Source organism: Eptatretus burgeri, chromosome 1, assembly GCF_056783735.1.
Source record: "Eptatretus burgeri isolate ZD-2024b chromosome 1, Ebu_testis_v1, whole genome shotgun sequence".
NCBI lineage: Eukaryota > Metazoa > Chordata > Myxini > Myxiniformes > Myxinidae > Eptatretus > Eptatretus burgeri.
The window spans coordinates 21,351,503-21,377,665 of record NC_140961.1 but is presented as its reverse complement, the minus strand read 5'-3'; the positions used below and the strand labels follow the sequence as shown (position 1 = coordinate 21,377,665).

The following is a 26,163-nucleotide window of genomic DNA, read 5'->3' as shown; positions in this document are numbered from 1 at the left end:
AAAGAAGGGCGTATCGTTTGGATGAGAATAGAACAATGGGGGTATGATATGAATGATTTAGGGTATAATTGATCATTTAAAATTAACCTCGAAGACCTGGAACAATTAAATCAGTCTCGTAAGGAAGAATATTATCCACTTGGTATCGAGAATGAGTTTTGTGGGGCTACGATTAGTAAACAACAAATAAAAGAATTTAATAAGGGTAAATATAATAATGGTTTTGCCCTTGTTTATATCATGAAAACAGAAAAAAACAGGATTATATATCATAAGTAAGGAAATACAAAATGATTTAACTATGGGAAGATGGGGAGGTGTTTCGTGCCATAATATTATTCTAACATATATTTCTAATACATAAATGACAGCAAGAAGGCTTCAAGAAAATTATCATTTCTGTGTCCAAGCATACCTTCAAGAAAAGGGTATTCGGTATTTTAATAAATATGTTATACAACATAAGAATGAGGTATTTTCAATAAAAGATTGGCATTATGCTGATGTTGATAAACCGACAACTTTAGATTTAATTAGAATGTTAAATAATGAAAAAATTATAAGGTTAAGAAAAGGTAAGGCTCTTTTAGAAATGCAAAATAAATTTTATTGGTTTCCTGTTGTAAAAAAAATTATTTTGGATACAGGAATAACAAGAAATCCTGATGAATATATGTATGATATTCTATGGGGTGTAAGCGATTCAAGGATAATAAGGGATGAGGAAGGAGTTGAAGAAGAGAGGGAAGAGGAGGAAAAGGAGAAGAGAGAGAAGGAGGAGAGGGAGAAGAAAGAGAAGGAGGAAAAAGAGAAGAGAGAGAAGGAGGAGAGGGAGAAGAGAGAGAAGGAGAGGGAGGAGAGGGAGGAAAGAGCGAGACTAAATAAATATGAAAATATGAAAACTGATGAGATTAAAAAAAGATTGGGGGTATTACAGAAAATAACTCAACCCACCGAGGAGGAAAACAAAGAATTGACAAGTCTATTTGAAATATTTTCTGCAAGACTATTGTCATCGACAAGATATTCATTTTAATTCAAGTTTTTCATTTTTTTTTCTTAAATAAATGGAGGAGAGAGTGAAGGCATTTCTAAGGATTCTTTATGTTTTAAAAATTAAGATTCAAATGTGCATGTTGGAAACTAAAAAGGTTTTTGCATTCTGCAGGAATTTTTCTCATAAATAAATGAGTTATTGTCTCAAATGTATTAAGAAAACTAATACTAAAAATATTTCATATATTAAAAGTAAAAATAACAGGGTTATACAAAAAGGTTTATGTTCGGTGTGTGGTTCAAAAAAAAATCAACTTATCTCCAAACACAAACTAGGAGGAGATATACAAAAGTTTTTATCAGGAAGTAAATTTACAACTCCTGGAATACCAGGGGAATTACATCTACCAGTGTATTCTTTCTGTGGTCCAGGCACAAACTTGGATAAAAGATTAGATGAGGCAGACAATCCTAAATCATGGAGTCAACCCATCAATAGAGTTGATGAAGTGTGCATGAGACACGATATTGATTATGGGAATACCACAACGTTGGAAGAAAAGCATGAAGCCGATAGAGAAATGTTGTATAATTTGTCTCTGATACAAAATCCAACCTTGAGAGAAAAAGTTGATCGTTTCATTGTGAAGAAGATGATCAGTGCTAAATTGAAACTTGGACTTGGAAATTTAAAAAACTTATAGGCTCTAATGATGTCATTAAGACTGAAGAGCAATTAGCTGATGAATTACATAAACCAATATTCACAAAGTTTCGTAGAAGGAAAGTTTATTCCAAGGAAGTTGATTATATCTGGTCCGCTGATTTGATTGAACTCAATAATGATAAGGGGTACAAGTATGCTTTAACCGTTATTGATTTGAGGAGTACATACGCATGGGTTGTCCCTTTAAAAAACAAAACAGGAAATACTCTTATGTTCGCCTTTCAACAGATATTTAATAAAAGTAAGAGAAAACCTAAAAAATTGTGGACTGATGAGGGTAGAGAGTTTTATAACAAGACATTTATGAATTTTCTAAAAAATAACAGTATTACATTATACAGTACCTTTAATGAAGGGAAGGCAGTTGTTGTTGAACGTTTTAATCGTACCTTAAAAAGAGAGACTATATAAAAAATTCACACAATTCGGTTCACAACAATGGTCATCTTTTATTCAGGATATTGTGGATAAGTATAATGACACGATTCACACGTTAACAAATATGAAACCATCAGAAACATTTACAAAATTAAAATATGAAAAAGAGATTAATGTCAGAAAACCTAAGTTCAAAGTTGGTGATATCGTAAGAATATATAGGTGGAAATCTCATTTTTAAAAGGGTTATACTAAACGATGGACGAACGAACTTTTTAAAATTGTTGATGTAATAGATACGGTTCCTTGGACTTATAAGATATATGATTTGGAAGGGGAAGAGATTTTAGGTTCATTTTATTCACAGGAATTACAAAAGACAAAACGAAGCAGATAATACCCATGGGAGCAATGGGTTGTCCCTTCACTCCCTCCTACTATACACCTTTGTGGACACTAGAGGGCCAAGTCCGAGGTGTATAACAGTATATAATGTGTGTCAAGGGGGACGTTCTTAGATCTGTGAACCCCAAACACAGAATCCTCAACTGAATAGTTGAGGCTTAACTTTTGTTTGTTGGTGTGTGTGTGTGTGTGTGTGTGTGTGTGTGTGTGTGTGTGTGTGTGTGTGTGTGTGTGTGTGTGTGTGCGTGCGTGCGTGCGTGCGTGCGTGCGTGCGCGCGCAATGGGAGCAATGGGTTGGCGCTTCACTCGCTCCTACTCTACACCATTGTGGACACTCGAGGGCCAAGTCCAAGGTGTATAACAGTATATAATGTGTGAGCAATGGGAGCAATGGGTTGGCGCTTCACTCCCTCCTACTCTACACCATTGTGGACACTCGAGGGCCCAGTCCGAGGTGTATAACAGTATATAATGTGTGTCAAGGGGTGGACGTTCTTAGATCTGTGAACCCCAAACACAGAATCCTCAACTGAATAGTCAAGGCTTAACTGTGTGTGTGTGTGTGTGTGTGTGTGTGTGTGTGTGTGTGTGTGTGTGTGTGTGTGTGTGTGTGTGTGTGTGTGTGTGTGTGTGTGTGTGTGTGTGTGTGTGTGTGTGTGTCCCAACCCTCACATTCAAAATCTCAACCCCAACTCAATCCTCGCCCAACACAATGTCTTTTTCAAAATGAGATTTCCACCTATATATATATATTTTTTACATTTTTTTTTCTTCTCTTCTTCCAATTCTGTCTTTTAAGGCTTTCAGGTTTGAAAGCCTGCACTTTCTTCCCAGAACGAACAATGTATATTTTTTATGTTTTTTTCTCTTCTTCCAATTCTGTCTTTTAAGGCTTTCAGGTTTGATGACGTAGAAAGAGGGAGTAAGAACTTTCTTGATAGGTTTAGATCCCAAAGAGTGGTAGCATTTCAAGTCTTCAAAATAAACCCAACTTTCCAAGTCTCCAAGGTATAACCACATTCCTGTTGAGTTTCCAAGATATGTATCACATTGTGAGTTATCAAGCCAGAACCCACATTTCAAGTCTCCAAAAATATAACCATCTATCCAAGACTCCAAGGTAGAATCACAATTTCCAGAAATATAGTGGGTTTCAGTGATAGATCTCACATAGTATAACTGTGGATCATCAAGGAAAACTCCATTTTTCCAATTTTTATGGGTTTCAGTGATAGATCTCACATAGTATAACTGTGGATCATCAAGGAAATCTCTATTTTTCCAATTTTGATGGGTTTTGGTGATAGATCTCACATTGTATAACTGTGGATCATCAAGGAAATCTCCATTTTTCCAATTTTTATGGGTTTCAGTGATAGATCTCACATAGTATAACTGTGGATCATCAAGGAAAACTCCATTTTTCAAAATGTCTGAAAAGTGTGAGTCTCCAAGGTAAAACTTGTATTCTGGCTCATCAAGGTATAACTTGTTCAGGGGGTATTGTCTTGATAACTCACAATGAGTACTATTGTTGCAAAACTCTTTTTCAGGACTTTGCTGGTCTCCAAGGTATAACTCTTTGGTTGGATCATCAAGGACGAACTCGTTCTGTGGGTCTTGGTCGCTCATAAAGTCTTCAACCAAGCCAACAATTTCGCCCCAAGTTGTCGCAAAAGCAGTATTTTCATTTCGTATTTCAGATACAATTTCCTGTGAGAGAAAATAATAATGTATTAATTAAGTTATTTAATTATTAAATGAGTATGCTTCAATTAAAGTTTGAAAATAGGAAAATAAAAATCTTACCTCAACAGATAAGAGGTTTGAATCCAGTTCATCAACTTGAAGGTTTAGTTCCATACAAGTCTGAGAGTCCCAGGCAAGCACACAGCACACCATGGCCAGCAAAAAAATGTTTAAAATGGAGCCTGGGCTTGAGGCTTTTATAGGGAAAGACTGGTGGGTGTGGTTTCCTTTGGAAATTCCCTGGGCAAGCTCACGCAGGCCTTCTTTGGGCAATTTTTTCAAAACCATAACATGCTGGAATTTTCTTGTGATTTCTTTGTGAGTCAGAGATGAACTGGAAATGATGTAAGAGTAGGTGGGGCTTCGCAAAAGTAGGCGGAGCTTAGGAAAAGTGGGCGTGGCTTATAAAAAAACCTCGTGAAAAGTGGGCGGGGCTTACCAAAAGTGGGCGGGGCTTATAAAAATTTCGCGAAAAAGCGGGCGGGGCTTAGAGGAAAGTGGGCGTGGCTTATGAATACCTCGTGAAAAGTGGGCGGGGCTTAAAGAAAAGTGGGCAGGGCTTTAAAAAAATTCCATTTGAAAGTAGGCGGGGCTTAACAAAAATAACCTGTGGCTCAGGAGGTGGTCAAACAAGAGCATAAAGAGAAGTTTATCATTTCGTAATGGCACAAAAGGGGTATCTTAAAAAATATAAAGATTCAAATGTTTTGTTTTTCAATAGTTTAGATGGGGATTATTGTGCAAAGAAAATTAAACTATTGAAGGAATTTGAGAATGAACAAATCTTTATAGGTTCAATGAGTGAGCTAAACAATATGCATCGGTTATTTGAAAAAGAGTGTCCCGAGGCTTAGACGTTTCAGATATTTCTTTAGAATCACCTTTAACAAATCACATTACTACTTTGCTACTTGAACAAGTCTTTATCTTATTGCATGGGTTATTTGAAAAAAAGTGTCCCCAGGTTAAAAGGGGAGACAAATAAATATACCTTGGGATAAAAAGGGGGTTTATTTTTATAGGGAAAAAAAATATGAATCGCTGAAAATCCCCCATTCATTTACATGGGGAAAAGTGAGCCAGAATCAGTATATTCAGCGTACTGGGCTACCATCACCTGTTTTTTAAAATTGATGAATAAATGAAGTTACTCCCAAAAATTTAACAAATATATTTATAGTATCTCTATTTGACTACTCAATTTGGTTAAAGAAATGATCATATGAAATATGTTTGCTTTTTGCTGGGCAAAGCCCAGCCCCCAGCAGGGGAGGAGTGTCAAAAGGGAGGTGTTTGACACAGTAATGTGTTCCAGTTTGAAAAGGAGAAATATGAGTGAGCGTAAGTGAGCGAATATTGCGACTTTGAGAAATGGGACACATTACTGCATCAAACCTTCCCTTTTGACACTACTGATAGGGACACGCAACAGTTTGAGTTACTGAACTTCTTCAAGAGGATTGTGTTACTGAGTAGATGAGAGTTCATTGCATTATTTCATCAGAATAATTATAAACCAATAATGTGTTTAAAGGCAATCAACTGGAGTTGTGTGTGTAAAAGTTTAAAATGTTTTTATTTAAAGGACTTTGGGGCTGTAGATATGAAAGCTGTGTTATGTCCAAGATAGTTTGTGGTCAGGTTGCACCAAACCATCAAAGGTTGAATTTGCCTCTGGAAGAACAACACCATGTGAGAAACAAGGCTTTGATCGGAACCTTTGGGAAAGCACAATCAAACCGGCCATCCTGACCTTGTGCTTGGGTTACAAATACGGACAGCTTGCCTCGAAGCTTTAAGAGTGAGGAAGGCACCATGTGAACTGTGTGAGAAGGAATGGCTGTGGGCTGCATGTGACAGACTGCATGTTTCAATCTGGTTCAACCAGCCAAGAAGGAATTTTGAGTGCTGTATGCAGAACCGAAACTGCTTTTGCACTTCAAAGCCCTGACTGAAGAACTAGCTGCACTCCTGCAGATGCTGATCGATCTTGTCTGCTGGCCGGTAGGAACTCGACAAATCCACTTCTGTACTGTTTCTTCGAGATGGCATACAAGCACGCATCTCCACTGTGGTCTCATCAAGATGACAAACTGCCTGTACATCTTCTCTCCCTCCGACTCACTCTTCAGCTTCCAACACACATTGGTCCTGAACAGCGTGCAGTTCCGATTTCAAAGTTCGCTCGGCTTGATGTGTGGACTTGGGTTCATCTGCATACTTTGGTGATACAAATATCATCCTCTGAAGGCAACTCGACTGGCCGGTCAGATTCTAACCTGTGTGCTGGAAGCTGAAGAGTGTTTCAAACATGTTCACATCTGATCCTTCATCCATTTGTAACCTGCTGAAGTTTATTTTATGAACTAGTCACCTGAGATAAGTTACCACCCTGAAAGTCGTGAATTAATTAATAGCCACATTGATATCTGTGACATTTGTACTTTTATAAACTGGGGATTTAAAAATATATAAATTGGGTGTTTCTATCAATCAGTATTAGTTTGTGTTTTTCAACTTAGACAGTAGGGATTAATAAATATTACTTATTAAATCTCCTGTTGAATGTGGTTTCGCCTGTAAAACAATAGACAGGTCATGTTATTGTACATAAATCTTTTCTACCATGACATCCTCCAAGTAACTGCAGAATTTGTGTCAGTGCCTTGAGGAAGTTTGTAATAATTGTTCAGAAAGTATTATGGGTGTGTTTGCCACGTGGTCCTTTTGGAGAGAGATAGAGATGTTGGTGTTTCTCATTATAACATATTCAAAGTGTTTGACCACCTCGCGACTACATCAAGGTCTGGAGAGAGGAAAGAGGCTGCTTACTGCTTGTCAGAAGGATAAGGGATGTCACTGCAGAGGGTGCAGTCATCAGCAAACAGATAAAGAGGATTTTCCAGAGACCTGAAGAGATCGTTGATGTTTCGGAATAGGACTAGGCCCAGAACACTGCCTTGGGATACACCAGCCTTGAGAGTTGAGAGGGAGAGGTCATGAAAGGATTTCATTGAAAGCCACACATTGGCTACGAGAGCAGACAAAGTCAGTAATGTATGAGTGGAGTTGGTCTTGGATGCAATCAGCAGAGTGTTTGGAGAGCAAGGCGGGACGCCAGACTGTATCAAAAGCATGAAATATGTCCAAAGAGGTGGCCCTGATCTCATGTCTGACATTGTGGGCCTCCATCCATTATTGGGAGAACAGAAACCGCATGACCAATGTGGAGTGACGTGGTCTGAATCCGAATTGATGCTCTGAGATGAAGTTGTTGGAGAAAAGGAAGGATTTCTTATCAACTGTGATGATGTATTTCATAGCCTTTCTGATGATTGGAAGGAAGCTGAAAGGGCTGCAGTTAAGGGTTACCAGTTTTTTTTGCACCTCATTTATGTAATGCAGTGATATTGGCTGATTTCCATTCAGATTGAAGATAACCGAGAGCAAATGATTTGGTGAGAAGAGCAGAATGAGGATGTACAAGAGTAGCAGTGGAGGTTTTTAGGACATGTGAGCTGCTGCCATCTGGTCCAACAACAGAATCAGATTTGAGATTTGCCATAAACCTCTCCCCCTTCGAAGGTGCAAAAGTCAGAGTCCAGGATGAGTTTGGTGTGACTGGGTAGGGTGGGTTCAGAGAGTGAGGGGTTGTTAGAGGCTGTTCCTTTCCACCAACCTAACTTCTGCTTCCAATATTCCCACCTATAAAAGTATCACCATCACCATGTCTCTCGGAACATTGTCACAGGCCGTCTCTGGCCAGGTCCACAAATACCAGTGCCATTTCAACTTGCATCTCCAACCTCTTCTCCACCAGCTATCTCAATGGGAACAAACCATCCTTTCCTTTCTAAACCTGTTTATCTTCGCTGATCTCAATCTCCACCCTCTTCCTTGTACTTGTGTATTAAAAATTAAAAGTACTGTTGCGTGTATCTCATTCATATAATTTTTGAATGTCCCACATATCAACTTGCTCTTGCACAGTGTGAAAGTTTGTTCTTTCATTGCTTGTTATTGTTGTACTTCCTGTAACCATTTTCCTTATTTTCCTTTTTACCCACAGGTTTTCCTCCACCAAATTCTTCCTCTGTATCTCTGACTTCTTCTATCTCTATTTCTCAATCCACCATAACCTCATCTCCATCTCAATCTTCCTCCTCTTCCACTTATTTTCAAACAACATCTCCCTTTCTTTCTCGAGCGTATTTCTCAAGATCTCCATTCACCTCTCCAGCTCCTTCTGCTTGTCCTGATCAGGACCAATCTCTTTCTCTTGCTTTCTCCATTGCCACCTTTACCATGGCATTCTCCTCGCTGCCCCTTGGTTGGTTCTTCGACACATATGGAACCTGGGCTGCACAAGCAGTTACATTGTAAGGACTGACGGCGGGAGGATAAAAATGAGATATTTATTGAACATTGTCATTGAATTCTGTTTGGTTAAGATTTATAGCACCTGATCATAAAAAGACCCAATAACTTCCCAGGGATGTAAGCAATGATAGTACACATGTTATAAAACTCTAAACAGTTTGTATTGAAATATCTATCAACAGGTTACTTGTGCAGAACCAACCCAACAGGGAGATTTTAATAATCAGGTTTCAATATTTTTCTTAGTACTTTGGTATTGCTTAGATCTGCATTGTTCTTGCAAAGAATAGATGCATTTTTGGAAAATAATTTATTGAAGTGCATGCCCAATACCAAAGTTCAATCTTGCCGGTGCAAAGCGTGTGTTTACGGGTGGGGGACAGGTCAACCCCAAAAAGATAGGGTAAATCAGAAAATGGAAAGTTATATTTATTGTTTGTATGTGAATATGAAGTAATGTTATTGTTGCAAGAAAGGGTTGAATTTCCTTAACAAAGTGGATGTTCTTTCCAGAGTTTTATACTGTGGAGGAGCAGTATTCATTGCCTGTTCATCACCCGGTGAGTGTGTACGTGCAAATACTAGTAGTATCAAAATGAGAGTTCTGTTACAGTTGCCATTTTACATTGGAGTGGATGGGGGATTAAGGAAAAAAACTTTTTGACAATGTTCCAAAAAATATATTTCTCCCACAGGGATATCCACAAGTCTAATTTCAGAATACCCCATCCACCTATTCACCCCGAGGCGAGTTCCCAAAGGGAACGAGCTCCAGGCCTTTTGACTGATAATATTCCATCTGTCAATTTGCCCTGAGGCGAGTCCCCAGGCCTTTCGACAAAATAACATGCCATTTGTCTATTTGCCCCTCGGCTAGTCCCCAAAGGGAATGAGCCCCAGGCCATTTGACTAATAATATCCCATCTGTCTTTTTGCCCCTATGTGAGTCTGGAAGGGAACGAGCCCCGGGCCTTTTGAGGAATCATTTCCCATTTAAACATTTGACTATAAATTTCTCTCTGTCTCCAAGTCTAATCCGTTTCATGTGTTAATTTATTTATTGACCAATAGCTCTTGAACAATGATCCTCCTGTCCCTTGAGTTCTTCTGTTTAATAAGCCCCGCCATACCAATGCTCCAGCCTGCCCCATTCCATGAGTTTATCTATCCTCATGTTTGTGTATTTCAACAATTCATATTGTAGTGAATGAGGGAAAAAAATCTTACCACAGGGATATCCACAAGTCTGCTTTTTCCAAAATATCCTATCTGTCTATTTGCCCCCAGACCTTTTTTAACCAATAATATCCCATTTGGACATTTGCATGCAGTCTTTATTTATGCAAACAATATATTGTTCACAGTTATCCACAGACTCAGATTTTCAAAGTCCCACTCCCACTTAAAACCAAAGTTTAATATCTCGTACACTAATTAACAATAACTGTAATCAACAGAAATTCAATACCATTTTCTATAATCCTAAGACTGTTTAACCAGGGTCAAAAACTAACATCATCAACTCGATCATCTTTTTCTTCATCATCACTTTCTCGTTTAACTCTCCTCCCTGGTATTGTTTTTGAAGTGAGTATTAGTTTTAGAGTTCTTATTTATTCTTCTTCCTCTTCATTGAGATGACCTCTTTGTTCCAATTTTTTTCTCTCATTCATCAAGTATTTTTATAACTTCACTGATTTCCATATTTTGGTGTTTATTCATCCTCTCTTTTTCCTCATTAACAGTCTTTACAACCCTTATATCACCAATTCATCCCATAGAATATCAAACATATTGTTGTGGTTGACCAAATTCGCAAACCACCATTCAGGTCCCTTAGGTGAGATATCTCGGTAAGTATATGTGTAGTTAGGCCCAAACCCGTTGTCTAGAGGGAATAAATGTCATTCATGAGGGCTGCGACTCTTCAGGATAGCCGTTTTTCTTTTACTATCTTTATTTTGGACCAACCGCCATTATTACCACCACCAACCACGTCTCAACAGCCATCACAACAACAACCACCAACCACAACGCCGCTTCACCACAACCGCCACGACCTTTACCGTCACAACTCGCCACCATCGCATCACCGTCATCTCGCGCCACTCGTGGGCACCGATGCTGGACTCGTGTAGAGCGCGCACCGAGCAGCGTGTTCAAAAGCATCGCGGACTTTCCGCAGAAAAACGGATCAAAAACGACTCACGCCCACTTTTGTTCCGTCCAATCGGTGAGCGAGGGGCGATTTGGCCCCGCCTCCAGGGCGTTGGAGGGCGGTCGCTATATGCAAATTCATGGATCAAAAAGCATTCACGCCCACTTTTCCTCGGGCCAATGGGGAGCCAGCAAGAGAGGTGAAAGGTCGGAGGCAGAGGGTCAAAGATGAAGGAGCGAGGCCACGGGGGATATAAGGGGCCGCGTTCGTCAGTCGAGCAGTTCAGTTCGCAGGAGGAAGAGTTGAGTTGGAAGCGGAGGAAGAGTTGAGTTGGAAGCGGAGGAAGAGTTGAGTTGAAGCGTCAGTTCAGGGGCAGTTGGGAGTTCGCGGAGTCGGAGTGAAGAGGACGGAGCTGTGGAGAGGCGGCGGCGGCGAAGGCGGTTGAGGGGGTGCTCGCGTCGGATTCGGGGAACTGCGGAGAGAAAGGCCGGCGGCGCGACCGAGGTCGTGGTGGAGACGCTCGTCGCGGGACCCGCGAGTTTGTGAAATCCTCCTTTCCCCGAGCATCAGCAACCCCCTCCTGTTTCCCCCCACGCTGAGATAGTGCGACAAAAGGGGGCCCCCTTCCCACCCCCTACCAGACACTGTCCACGAGGCCCGCGGAGTTGAGGCACCACCGCCGCTCCGCGTCTCATCATCAGACGGGTAGGCCCGACACGGTCTCGGCCCCAGGCCCGCCTACCCCCTCATCCTGGAGGGTGGTTCTCTTTTCTTTTGCTTTGGGAATGTGTGTTGTCAGGCGCCGTCTGTGAAGTAAAATTGTATAAGTGTTGCCGTGTGCTCGCGTAGTCGGTATTAGATCTGCATTGTCACATTTGCTTTTTGTCTTCTTCTTTTCCATGTGCTTTTGGTGGAATTGTATATGTGTGCTTCCCGTGTGCCGCGAAATAAATGTGCTTATTATTGAACTGTTTTCCCGCTTCGCTTCGTCATTTCTTTCATTGAATCCTCATCTTGCTTCACGTAAAGGGTTGGTCGTGGGTTAAGACGCCCGATAATTAATCGAACCGTCGAGGTCGACGAATAACACCGCTCGGTTATCCCGATAGTACGGAACGGGTCGCTTAAGTGGCCCGTGTCCGAAGTCGACCTGCGGCGAGGTGCGATCGCCCGGTCTACCCTCCGTGTGGGTACTTAGGTAGGTCGAATTTGGCGAGCAACCCTATCCCACGCGGGGGCCGATTGGCACGATCGCGGTGAGACCGAAAGGTCCACCCGTGACTGGTTCCCGGCGTTAGTCCGAGAGGGTCACGACTGGATTGTCCGTCCGGTGGGCGACGTGCCGCGATTCGAGTTACGTGGCCGTCAGCACGCCGGCGGGCGCGAATCCGCGACAATATATTAAGCCTGGTGTTGGCTTAGTAGTTCAGGTAGCTGGCTTGGGATCCTAGGGTCCTGAGTTTGGACCTGCCATACCATTGAACCAACACCAGGTGAGGTTGACTCCATCTGTCATCCTTCTGAGGTCACCGTACTAGTATAGGGGCATCGCATCAGCGGAAAAGTCGCGCCCCAACAAAATGATAGCTTCCCGGCAGCCAAGTTGCCATAGGGAAGAAGAAGAAGAAACATATTCATCTGTATTTTGAGACATTTTTTTTATCGAATTTTTTGTTTCTTCACAAGAGGAAAGCAATAAAATTTGTTGATAATCTCTAAAAGAGATTTTTATTTTATCAACTTCAGAACCTTATTATTGTTGAAAATGTTAATTAAGTTTGCATTTGTAGGTTTATCAACATCAGTAAGCCTGGTGTTGGCACAGTGGTAATGGCAGCGGCTTGGGATCCAAAAGGTTCTGAGTTCAAGCCCCGTTGGGCCACTGAATTAATACACCAGGGGGTTGACTCAGCCTGTCATCCTTCCGAGGTCGGCGAAATGAGTACCAGTGTTCTGGGCCCGGTGTATACCCCGGTTAAAATAGATGTACCATATCCCTGTGTCGTAAGAGGCGACCAGGGTTGCGTCAGGAAGGGCATCCGGCGTAAAACCTGTGCCAAATCACTATGCGGATCATAACGGATGATCCGCTGTGGCGACCCCTAACGGGAACAGCCGAAAGAAGAAGAAGAAGAAGAAGAAGAGGTTTATCAATATCAGTATAATGCCAGTCCTTTATTGAAGAACTCTCATTTTTATGTTGTAGAATATTTATTGAAATACTGAACACCTTTTAGCCGCGTCTCGCATAGTGAACGTGGCTCTAAGAGAGCTCCACGTTGTTGTTGTTCTTCTTCTTCTTCTTCTTGTTCTTATTCTTCTTGTTGTTATTGTTGTTGTTTTTGTTGTTGTTGTTGTTCTTCTTATTCTTCGTCTTCGCCTTCTGGTGAAGACAAAACCTTTAGGACTCGGCTCTTTTATATACAGGATCCGGATGTCCTTAAATACTAAACACCTGTACACATCCTCGCATTGACGGTGCCTTTTGAGAGCGTCTATCATCAACTTTTAAATATATTCGGACATTTGCTTTAAAGTTTCGAAAAGTTAACGTTACTATTTAAAGATTATTCCATTTAATGTGTTGTAATTTCCTAAATACACGATTTTCTCGTCATGAACAGGAGCCTCCATGACGGGTCTCGCTATTGACTCCATCAAGGCACGTGATGAAATATCAGAAGTTGTTCTTGTTATTGCCTTTAGGACGTGGCTCTTGGACACATTTGTCCTTGTTCTTGTAGGTGTGCTTGAACACAAAAATGGTAATTTTCTTGAAGCCTTCTTTATGTCATGATATAATACAAAATATTTATATTTCAGAAATATGTGAGAAATTAATATGATGACAGAAAATACCCCCCCCCCCCTTCCATCTTCCAAATGTTTAATCGGTTTGAATTCATTTACTTGTCTCAAAGCTCCTTATGTGAGTCTTCATCAGATATACTCCGGCAAAACTGAGATTGATTTTTGCCTTATTAAATTATTTTATTTGCTGTTTGCGAAGAGTGCTTCCACATTGCGCATTATCCCTACCAAACGGGTAATATTCTTCCTCATGACTATTTTAATTATTTTAGGTTTTTGGGTTTATTGTAAATGCCCAATTATACCCTATATCATACATATCATATCCCCAAGGTTATATTCCCATTAAAACTATACACCCATCTTTATGAAATCTAATTCCAATTGGAACATTTAATAATGTATTACCCGGAGATGTTGTCAACATTTCGATATCTTTAGAATTCATAACCATTTTATTTAAGGACATATTGTGATAGATCATTATAAATTGCCCAAAACTCACCAAGTTTGTATCTGTTGGGATTGGATAATTGATTAATTTATATACATTTTTCATATAAATATTTTCCTTTATACTACACGAGCAGAGTCTATCTGTCGCTTCTCTGAAAAACCAATTAGTCATCCTGTTTGCCAAAAAGTTTGGGTGAGAAGGACAAGGAAAGGAAGACAAATTTATTTGTACATCGAGTGCTTTAACTCCTCCCCCTATCCCTGTCCTCACGTCCTGTCCCCCCCTCCTTTGCCCACAGTTCATCCTGATGTCCCTTCCTGCCAGAAATATCTCAAACATGATGATAGGCTTTGACAGGCCCCTCCAGTATTTTTTGTGGCGGGGGGGGGGGGGAGGGGAGTGGGAGGGAAGGAGGACAAATCTACCCATGTGAGAACACATTGGTGGTAGAAGACTTTAACTATCAAAATTATATTTGTCTTGATTGTTATAGATACAGAGCCATTTATAACTGTTCCTATTATCATTTTATAAACTAATAATAATAATATTCTTTGTATTTGTAGACAACTTCATTAATTAATCTCTCATAGAAATCAACAACATTTTCAATTTTTAGTTTCTCACAATATTTTTTAAGTTATATATTTGACGTCATCATCACACCATTTTAAAGCCTTTATCTCTGAGCAGAGGTCAGCTTTTTGCGGGCTCCAATCATGGTACCCTTTCTTGTGGCAATGTTTTTTTACGGCCGGATGCCCTTCCTGATGCCAACCCTTTCGTCGCCTTCAACACACAGGAATAATTACCAGTATACTGGTGCTCATTTCGCCGACCTCGGAAGGATGACAGGCTGAGTCAACCCCCCTGATGTTAATTCAGTTGCCACGGGGCTCGAACTCAGGACCCCGAGGATCCCAAGCCACCACCCTAACAACTAAGCCAACACCAGGATTAAGTTATATATTTGATATACTCTCTCCAAATTCTTTAAACCAGATATCAATACCCGCTTGCACTTGTTCACTGACACTCATTTCTCTCGAGTAAAGATCTCATCCATTTCCTAATTTTGTTCGTTTTATCACAGCTTGTATGATAGAAGAAAGCATATCCCCAACTATCAATCTTGCTTTATCAAGTAGGCTTTCAAGTTTTAGGGAAAAATCTACAATTTACACCAGTTCCACTAATTTGTTTCTCTATCTCTTTATTACATCTTTCCATCTCTTTTTGAGCTTGGAATTGAGCCTTCCTTTCATTAGCAGTTTTTACCACTGTTGAAATAACACCTCTCAAAGATCCTGTCACACCAATATCTACCAATAAAAGAGGGAGGGACACAATATTGTTGTGGGCCAGGTATCGGTGACGAGCACGACCGCTAGATGGAGCAGTAGAGTCGGCTCCACCGAACACCCGGAATCTAGATCGTACCTTTCTGATGACTCCAAGGGTACGAGTCCCTTACAGGACCATGAATCGTCAATAATTAATTCAACCGCGTGGGACAGGGTTATTTGCCAAACTTCAAAATTGCCTAGAGGCCCACGTGGCAAGCTACCGAGGAATTCACACCCTCGACGGAGCTCGAACGGGACAAGCCGTTACCCTGCTCGACCCGTGCGTAACCCGAGCGGATGGTTACCGAGGTCCCGTCAGTCCAAATGCACAACTACGGAGCGGCCTTTTTAATCCACCAACACGCACCATGCTAAACCAATGAAGAAAACACAGAAATGAGCTGATACATTTAACAGGGGATATTTATTTACAATAGTGGGGGAGGGAACACACAAAGAGCAGAGTTAAACCGACTATGCAATGCAATCATGTACAAGCGAAGAGCACTTAACAATTCCTACTTACAAATGGGCACACACACACACGTGTGTACAAGCGAAGAGCACTTAACAATTCCTACTTACAAATGGGCACACACACACACACACACACACACACACACACACACACACACACACACACACACACACACACCAAAATAAGTGATGGCCCTGGCCTTTATTGAAGGTTCCCAGCTTGAGGGAAGATGAACTGGGAACCAGAGCTATCTCGGACCTTCCCGTCTCGTGTGGTCTTCGACGTCCTAGATCAGCGGGACTTGAACCCGCAACTTGATGCCGCTGCAAGCACCAGGTACGGAGGGCAGCGTCGGGCTCCCGCACGCTCCTCCGGCATGCGACGAGACGAGACCAGATGCCAGCGACGAGACGAGACCAGACGCCAGCGACGAGACGAGACGAGACCAGACGCCAGCGACGAGACGAGACCAGACGCCAGCGACGAGACGAGACCAGACGCCAGCGACGAGACGAGACCAGACGCCAGCGACGAGACGAGACCAGACCTTCTCGTTCCAGCCAGAAGACCCCGAACAATTCAACTGGCCAACGCTCCTGTCACGAGCACACCGTCTCTCCCAACACTGGTCCAGACAACCACACTTTCTGCTCAGGCAGGAGGGGCTTCTTTTCTGGCCACTCGCCTCCTGCTTGGATGGTTGCATCGCGCGATTCGCTCGTCGCCCCCATGATTGGCCAAAAGGGGTGCCAAGTACACTGATTGGATCAGGGGGCATGACGGCTGTTGCGGCAGACTACCCCTCAAACAATGAGAGTAACATGGTACTGCGTGGGCTGCGCTTATTGGCCGTCCGATGGCAACCTCGCTCGCATTCCCCGGATTGGGCGAGAGAGACGTCAGGTCCTCGTGAACTCCATCCACGTACGTGCTGACACGCATGCGTGCAATGGTGCCGGTGGAGGATGGTGAAAGGAAGTGAAGGCGGGTGTTGTCGTTAGAAAGTTGTTGTTGATATAAAAATGTAAAAGAAAACCTTGACTATCAAAATAACTCCACAGCGCATGAACATTTCATTCCCATTAGACTCGGGACAGCCCTAACTAGAAACACGTACTTACCGATATAACTGTTCTATCAGGACCTTAATACTGAGTGCAGTCAGCTTCCAAATTCGTAACAATATATCCTCCACTTGTCTCCCTTGTTGTGAATATTTGTTCAACATCGGTTTTGTCATTTATATATTAGGAGAACCAGTATCATTTAAGGTTTTCACCTGTTCTCTCATGAGCAAAACATCAATTCTTACAACACCTTTTCTTTGAATCTTATTAACATTAATCATACAAGGCTTTTGACTTTGAATACATAATTTTAATTTATTAAGATTTATTTGATTAACATATACTCCCAATGGGACTTTACTACTCATTTCTTCATTAAAAAATTTGTGCCAGCAAAAGCAAATGCTTATGTAAGATTAATCATAACACCATTTTTGACACCATAACACCATAATTTCCAATTATATTTCTTCCAAAAGCAAACAATCCACATCAACTTCTTCATGCTCTCCTCCATCAAGATATAATGTCGTATCCACTCTGTTTATTGTTTCCTTTTGAGCATTCAAGTCAATCACATGGATTGAATACAGACTTTTAAACGCAACCGTATCCAAAATGGGTTCTTTATTACCATTACTTTTACACACCTTTTGGTAAAACTTGTATGCTTCAGCATAATCATTTTATCCCAATCAATTTCCAATCTGTTTCGTGGGTAAATTGTTCCCTAAAGAGAAACTCAGTTGTTTCACCTTGGAATGATCACTCAATGCATTATTCTTATCAGTTGCAGTATTTCCATCTGTTTTCTTTAAAATAACCCAAAAGGTATTGCGGTTCTCCTTCGAGAAGTTCCAAATTCCACATGCATGTAGTTTGGTTTCATCTCAAGTGCTGAAACCGCCATTTCAGGTATATTACATTTAGAGGCTTCTTCAAGTTGTCTTTTATTTAACATGTCTTCCGTTTTCAGATTAGGTGTATATTCGCTGCCATACCAACTCATTTCATTCATGACAAATTTATTCCTGGCAATAAAAGCATTCACAGCACTAAAAAGCAATCCATTTTCATTATCATTTCTTTGTAGTTGAAATCTAAATTTTAGTCCGTATAAAACATTATCGTGATCACAAAATCAAAATATACCTTTGAAGGGCACTGCTATGGCAAAAATATTTTCTGCTTTTGTATCATCGTTATACATTCCTTTCACTTCACTATAACCATGGGGTCTGCATTTGTTCCTGTTGCCATATCAAAAATAAAACCTTCAACAGCTTCCTTCCCCGTTCTATCACGAAGCTAATAGAATGCAAATTTCATCATTTCAGATGTAGCAGAGACAATCAATCACTTCAACTTCTTGAGTTTCAATTTACAAATGGGCACTATCAAACATTTTCCAGAATAAATAATTTACGAGTGTGGCATGTGTTTTGAGCAGCCTTATTGAATTTAAATTTATACAAACGAAATTGCAACAAGAAACTATCAGCAAAATCCAAGTAAGTTTGTTGATTATTTATTTCAAAGGTTTTTGTCCCATTTTTATTCTAGTCTGTTCCAGTTTTTGCATTTACCTTGATGTAGTCTTCCTTTTTTGTGGAGGTTGAGATGATAACCTTCCTGAAATGGCTCAAAGAGTTCATAAAATTCAATTCAAAGCCCTCTTTTCCTGATTTTCACAATTTTTTGTAAGTCTCCAAGGTAAGTCTCATATTTAAAACGATCAAGGCAGAACCCTTTTCCCTGAGTCTCCAAAGTAGGTTTCACATTGTTATACAACAAGCCAGAACTCTTTTCCTTATTTTTTCCCAAATTTTTGTGGGTTTCCATGGGAAGTCTCACATTGTGAGCCTTCAAGGCAGAACTCTTTTCCCTGAGTGTCCATGGTAGGTATCGCAATGTGATCCATCGACGCAGAACTCTTTTCCTTGAGTCTCCAAGGTAGGTTTTACATTGTGATTCAACAAGCCAGAACTCTTTTCCTTATTTTTCCCAATTTTTTTGTGGGTCTCCAAGGGATGTCTCACATTGTGAACCATCAAGGCAGAACCATTTTCCCTGAGTCTCCAAGGTCGAACTCTTTTTGTGGGTCTTGGTCATTCAAAACGTCTTCAAAAAAAAAAAATCGATGGTTTAACCTTATTTTGGTGAAAAGTGTGTTTTCAACTTTTATTTCTGATACAATTTCCTGTGAAAGAAAATAACAAAATATTAATTAACTATTTATTTCATAAAATATCTCGTATATAAAAGGAGCTTGGTCTCGGCATGCCTGCATGTATGCCTGCGTGCATCCGTCAGTCAACAATTGTCCTATAGGGGACACCAGCGAAGCATAGTAATACACCCATACATATATGTACCTGCAGCATATAAGGTGCTGCACATACACACATGAGTAGAGTTAGACAGATACGTACTAATCTGTACCTAATACATACCCCAGACAGTTTGATCAAAAGAAGGAAGTGCAGGGGCAGGGTGAGAATTATTTTTGTTATTTTGATCTTCTTAGTGTGTTGTATATTATTCTCAATTCAGCATCTAAAAAGGCTGTGATGAATATCCCATTCACACTCTCCCCTTCCTCGCTCCCTGAATGTATTGATAGGCCCCCTCATTTTATTTTAATTAATACACTGCCTAATTAGATTTTTTTCCCATTAACAACCTTTTTTGTTAGCAATTATGCAAAGATTGGTATCCCCGTGAGCAAAGCGATGAGTCTTACATTGTAGTAGACATAAATCTGGCTTTGTCAGTGTAATTAAAAAAAAAAAATTAAATAAATCTATAATATTAAATGCTAGTGTGTACATATCAGACTGTGTGTGTGTGTGTGTGTGTGTGTGTGTGTGTGTGTGTGTGTGTGTGTGTGTGTGTGTGTGTGTGTGTGTGTGTGTGTGTGTGTGTGTGTGTGAGTGTCATAGTGTCATAGCTCCAAAACCATAAAACCTAGTGGTCCCAGACTTTGCATGTACTCGAAGGGAACTCTAATGGAGTGCAGGAACGAAAACTGTATATTTGGGTAAATTTAAACACCCCTATTGAAGATAATTAATGGCTTACCTTCATAAAAGCTTATTCTTCATCAGCCCAACTTCACCTCGCAGGGTCTGAGCCACCATTTAGATTCAGCTAACTAAAAATGCCTTACCTTGGAAACACGATCTACCCTCACAGAGTAATTAAAGTATATAATCGAGATATGATTTTGGATTTGAAGATCGGATATTGTGGACTAAATAAGTATCAAAATCTAGAGTGAAATCTGAAAATTTAAAGAAACAAGTAGAGGTATATTCAAAGTACATCACCCCCATGCCAAATAAATAAATAACATCCTCCAAAGCATGGTATCACTTGGGCGATACCGCTGTGCTGCACGGAGACGGAATTGGGAGGGAGCGGTGTACAATAATTGAATAATTGCATAATTAAAATAAATAAATAATGATCATAAAATGATTATTTTTTAATCAATTGGCTAATAGCACACATAAACTACCACTGTTTCATCCGAATGTGTAACTTTTTGAAAATTAATTGATTAATTAACCAAGAAATGAAAAATACCCTATAGAGCCAAATCACTTGGTCACTGTCAAGTCCAAATATCAGCTTCCCAGCTCAAAGGTGCCTGATATATTGCCCAGATGAGAAAGAAAATAAATAATTGATATATTGATAATAATTAAGTAATTAATCAATTAACTGATAAATCAAAAAATAAAAATAACGTTGTTGCCAAAGCATTTGTTCACTATTGTGCCCAAATTTCAGCTTCCGAGCTCATAGGATGGCTGACATATCACACGAACAAACAAATAAAGAAAAAGAAGACGTTGTGCAGATCACAATACTTGCAAAATCCATAAAACAAATTGACTTCAAAAATAATTGGTGGTTGAATTCAATGACCAAATGTGCAACTCCTCTTCAAATTTCAAGTGAATCGGATGAAAATTGACCATTTTAGAAATGTGCCCTATGTTGACCTTTTGGCCCATGTTGACCTCAAAAATAATTGGTGGTTGAATTTAGTGACTTGATATGCAAACCCAATTCAAAATACAATTCAATGGGATGAAAATTGAGGATTTCAGAAATCCCACCTTAGTTGTTGACCTTGGGCCTATGTTGACTTTTTGACCAATGTTGACCTCAAAAATAATTGGTGGTTGAATTCATTAAGCTGATATGATAATCCTGTTCAAATTTCTAGTCATTCGGATGCAAATTGAGGATTCTAGATATTTGACAAATTTGTTCACCTTTTGACCGAAAAATAAAAACAATAGGCTTTCTTGCTTATGACAAACTTCACCATGTGGTGAAGTTTCGTGAAGATCTGTTTAAAATTGTGACTGGTCGGCGATTGACAGACAAACAGACAGACTAACAAAATCGACTGACCAATATACTTGAAAAATCTTCGATTTTGTAAGTAATAAATAAACAAGTAAAAGTACATTCAAAGTACATTGCCCCTATGTCAAATAAATAAATAACATATCCCCCAGCGTGCGACATTGCTGGGGTGCCTTTGGTGCCTGGCGATGCTACTGTGCAGCATGTGGAGATGAAATTCAGAGGGAGCGCAGTACACAATTTGATTTAATAATTGCATAATTAAACAGAAGAAATAATCATAAAGTAATTCATTTCTTAATCAATTGGCTAAGAGCATACCTAAATCACCACTGTTTCATCTGAATCTGTAACTTTTTGAAAATTAAGTAATTAATCGAAAAATAGATAATTAATCCATTAATTGATTTATTAATAAATCAAAAATACCCTTTATAGCCAAGTCACTTGGTCACTGTTGTGTCCAAATATCAGCTTCCTTGTTCAAAAGGTGACTGATATATTGCCCAGATGAGAAAGAAAATAAAGAAGTAATTAATAAATCGATAATAATTAAATAGTTAATCAAGTGATTGATAATTAAAAAAAAAATCAAAAATTACTGTTTTTTCCAAAGCACATCTTTTCACTTTTGTCCCCAAATTCTAGCTTCCAAGCTCAAAGGATGGCTGAGATATCACCCGGCCAAACAAGAAAACAAACGGAATAAAAACAGAACTCACTTCAGCGCCCGTCGATTTCAAGCATCACCTCAATATGGAATTGGGAAGGAGCTGTGTACAACCAGACAGATGTTGTGCACAGCACGATACTTGCAAAGTCCCCCAAAAAAATTGACCTTAATAATAATTGCTGGTTGAACTTAATGAACTGATATGTAAATATTCTTCAAATTTCAAGTCAATGGGATGAAAATTGAGGAATTTAGAAATCTCACCCAAGTTGTTGTCCTTTGGCCTCTGTTGACCTCAAAATAATTGTCTGGTTGAATTCAGTGACCTGAAATATCAATCCTCTTCAGATTTCAAGTCAATCTGATGAAAATTGACAGTTTTAGAAATTTGGCTGACAGTATGTTGACATTTTTGCCTGTGCTGACCTCAAAAATAATTGGTGGTTGAATTCAGTGACCTGATATGCAAATCCTGTTCAAATTTCTCGTCAAATTGAGGATTTTAGAAATTTGACAAAGTTGTTGAGAAAAACGCTGATTATTGCATGAAATTACAGTACATTTCAATGTAATTTTCAGCCCCCTTTGGACTTCGCCTGAAACGGGGGCTTATGGATTTGGTCTCGATTTTTGTGTCTGTGAGTATGTGCTTGTGTGCGCCCGCAACCATATCTCGGACATGTATGGACCAATTTTATTCGTACTTCACATAAAGACAACACATGATGGAGTACATATGCATGTCATTATTTTTTTTGAGGTCAGATCCAAGATGGTTGACTGGCGGCCATTTTATTTGGAAATTTTTTTTTTAAAACAGCCGGTGGCAAACACGTTATCAAACATTTATTTGACATGCATTTACCAATCTTATTCAAACTTGGCACACAGATAACTAATCATGGCTTACATATGCACGTCATTTTTTTTTTTTTGAGGTCAGATCTAAGATGGCCGACAGGAAGCCATTTTAGTTGTAAAAAACCCGATGTTGAACACTTCCTCAACCATTTCTGACATGCATGTACCAATGTTGTTTAAACTTGGCAGATGGATAAAGAAGGATGGGTGACATATGCACCTCCTTTCTTTTTTTCAAGATCAGATCCAAGATGGCCGACTGGCAGCCATTTTAGATGTAAAATAAACCCGATGTTGAACACGTCCTCAACCGTTTTTCGGACATACATTTACTGATTTTTTTTTTTTAAAACTTGTCATGCAGATAAGGAATGACAGCTTACATATGGACGTCACGTTTTTTTCGAGATTACATTCAAGATGGCCGACTGGTGGCCATGTTGATACTTAAATGTGTCCCCAACCATTTCTTCGACACGCATGGTCCGATTTTGTTCCATTTTGGCAAAACCACAGTACACAACGGCATACACTTGGACCTAAATTTATTTTATGATCTGATCAAAGATGGCCGACTGGTAGACTGACGGTAATTTTAGTTGTTAAAAAAAACCCAATGTTGAACACGTCCTCAACCATTTCTCAGACATGCATTTACCGATGTTGTTCAAACTCTGCACATAGATAATGAATGATGGCTTACATATCACGTCATTTTGTTTCGCGATCAGATCCAAGATGGCCGAATGGTGTCCATTTTGTTACTTAAATGTATCCGCAACCATTTCTCTGATATGCATGATCCAATTTTGTTCAAACTTGGCACATGCACAGTAAATGATGGCAAACACGTCACCCTCACCTTATTTTGCGATCTGACCAAAGATTGTCGACTGGTAGACTTGTGGCCATTTTAGTTGTACATAAATATGTGCTCGCCCTTTAACTCCATCCACAAAAATTACTAAAAGAATGGGTGCAATGAAATATTTATGTCTTTTTCACTTGTTTTTCCTGAGTCCCTCGGGTTTGTAAATAACTTTCTAAGCAAAACATTTTTTAAGCCAAATTAGGCCTAAAATGCACAGAAATTGGACTAAAATGACAACATTTCAAAGGCCATCACCGACCCCAGGCCCTAAAGTTAGTCCCATGTAGAATTGATACTTCATGGTTGTTTGCTTGTAACAATAAATATGCTTTTAAAGATTTTTTTTGGAGCCTTTTATTTTGGGTTGGTTGGCCGTCGACTGGGGGCAAATAGACAAATGTGATATTTTAGAGAAAAATAAATAAAAGACTTGTGGATATTCCTATCGTAGGATTTTTTTCCCCTCATTCACTTCAATATGAATCCATGGAATACACAAACCCTGGTCTAGATAAACTCATGGAATGGTACAGCTGGGACATTGATCTGATGGGGCTTATTAAACAGAAGAACTCATGGGACAGGGAGATCATTTTTCATGAGCTCTTGGTCATTAAAAAAAAAAAATCGGACTGCCTGTCCTGAAGCTCACCTGGATCAGGAGCAAAAGTCACTCAAACCCCCCAACAAAACCCCCCAGACCCTGAATTATTTTAATGCCATGAACAAACTTCGGTACATCAAGGGTGATGAAGGTTGTGGTCAAGTTTCATTGAAATTCTGTGTGCATTTTGTAGAAGAGAACAAATACCCATTTTGGGGGGTTAGAATCCATCCCTCCCACCCCCCGTAGACTCCCTGAATGAGCATTGGTTTTGATGTCGTCAATACACTTCGATACATGATGGGTGATGAAAGTTGTGGAGCTCAAAGGGTGGAGGAGCTCTTTGTGAGCCAACGGCTATCCATATCTAGTGCCCAACTGTGTCTGCGGACGTCCTCCTGCAGTTGGGTTACTTTTTATTCGGAGGGTGGTGGCAGGATTTGCATTCTGGCTACTGTAAAACCCTTCATTCTTCAAAACGTATGAAAAGCATTAAAAAGCAAAAATCTGAAAACCCACTCCATGGGAGTACCAACAATGAAGCTGCCCTTCACAGGACAGCTCAACGGATGATGGGATTGGGGCAAAGCCTGAAGAACCCCAAATCTTTGATGATAGGAGGGAAACCATGAGGTAACCTTTCCGGGTCAGATTGCAGTAGTGTGTGTCGGGGTGGTGCTGAGGAGTTTTCTACCAGACGGCGGTCTCCTTGGTGGGTGCCTGGAATGTCCTATCCCAAAGAGCGGATGATCAACTGTCTCTGTTATCATCTGAGCTCAAGCGTTTGGACATCCGTATTGCAGCACTCTCTGAGGTTTGGAGACCGGATAGTGGCGATATCATGGTGGGTGGTTACACTAACGATGGTCTGGTCGCTCTGATAGTTACCATACTCAGTGAGTTGCTGTAGCTGTGTCCAATAAGCTGACTTCAATGATAATTGAGGTAACACTAGCCATTGCGCGTTTTATGAGACTAAGGATTCATCACTCCTTTGGCGTCCTTTCACTGGTCTCTGTTTATGCTCCGACTGAGGCGAGTGATCTCACCGTGAAGGATGTATTCTACGCCATGCTCGAGTCTGTGATAGATCAGTGACCCAAGCAAGATACACTTCTCGTTTTGGGGGATTTCAATGCATCGACTGGAACTGATAGGGATGGTTATGAGATGTGTTGGTCCCCATGGGTCTGGAACTGTGAACCAGAATACCACTAAGTTCCTTGACTTTGCAAGAAATCGTGGACTTAGGTTGGCTGGATCACGGTTTCAGCACCCACAGGCTCATCGCTGGACTTGGTATTCCAACGCTGGTGGTGTGGCAAAGGAGATTGACCATGTCCTCGTTTATTGTCACTGGAGGATAATCCGGAACTGCGGTGTATACCAGAGTGCTCAGTTCCTCAGGCTTGTTGTACCAATAATTGGTATTCCAATGCTGGTGTCCACCAATACTGACCACAGGCTTGTTGTAGCAACTCTGAAGTTGCAGCTTAAATCCAGGAGAATGGTAGCATCCCAGCCAAGGCTGGATGTTGGCAAGCTCAAGGATGAGAGGGCAGCTGAGTAGCTTGCAAACAGTTAGAGTGGAGACTTGGGGTGTCTGGGTGCTTTGGGGGATCCTTAAGAGTTGATGAGTGCCTTCAAGATCACTGTCCTTGATGTTGCTGGAGGATGTCTTGGAACTCACCGAAGGGCGAAGAAGAATTTTGTCTCACTAGGGACACTTGATACCATTGACCAGAGTCCCAGGGCCAGGCTGAATGGCAGAGCTGAGCTGTTCAGGAAGCTGAGGTGTAAAAATGTACATGCACTAAGG

General features: G+C 40.4%; 1 protein-coding gene across 6 annotated transcripts in view; it reads left to right on the top strand.

The window, feature by feature from the left end:
* Window positions 1–26,163, top strand: part of LOC147033986 (equilibrative nucleobase transporter 1-like) — a 227,815-nt gene that overhangs the window by 87,309 nt on the left and 114,343 nt on the right. For all 6 annotated transcript variants that reach the window (XM_085874440.1, XM_085874451.1, XM_085874460.1 and 3 more), the window contains 2 exons: window positions 8,325–8,634; window positions 9,149–9,195. In XM_085874440.1, coding sequence (XP_085730566.1) covers window positions 8,325–8,634; window positions 9,149–9,195 — 357 coding nt within the window. The remainder of the gene's footprint in view (window positions 1–8,324; window positions 8,635–9,148; window positions 9,196–26,163) is intronic.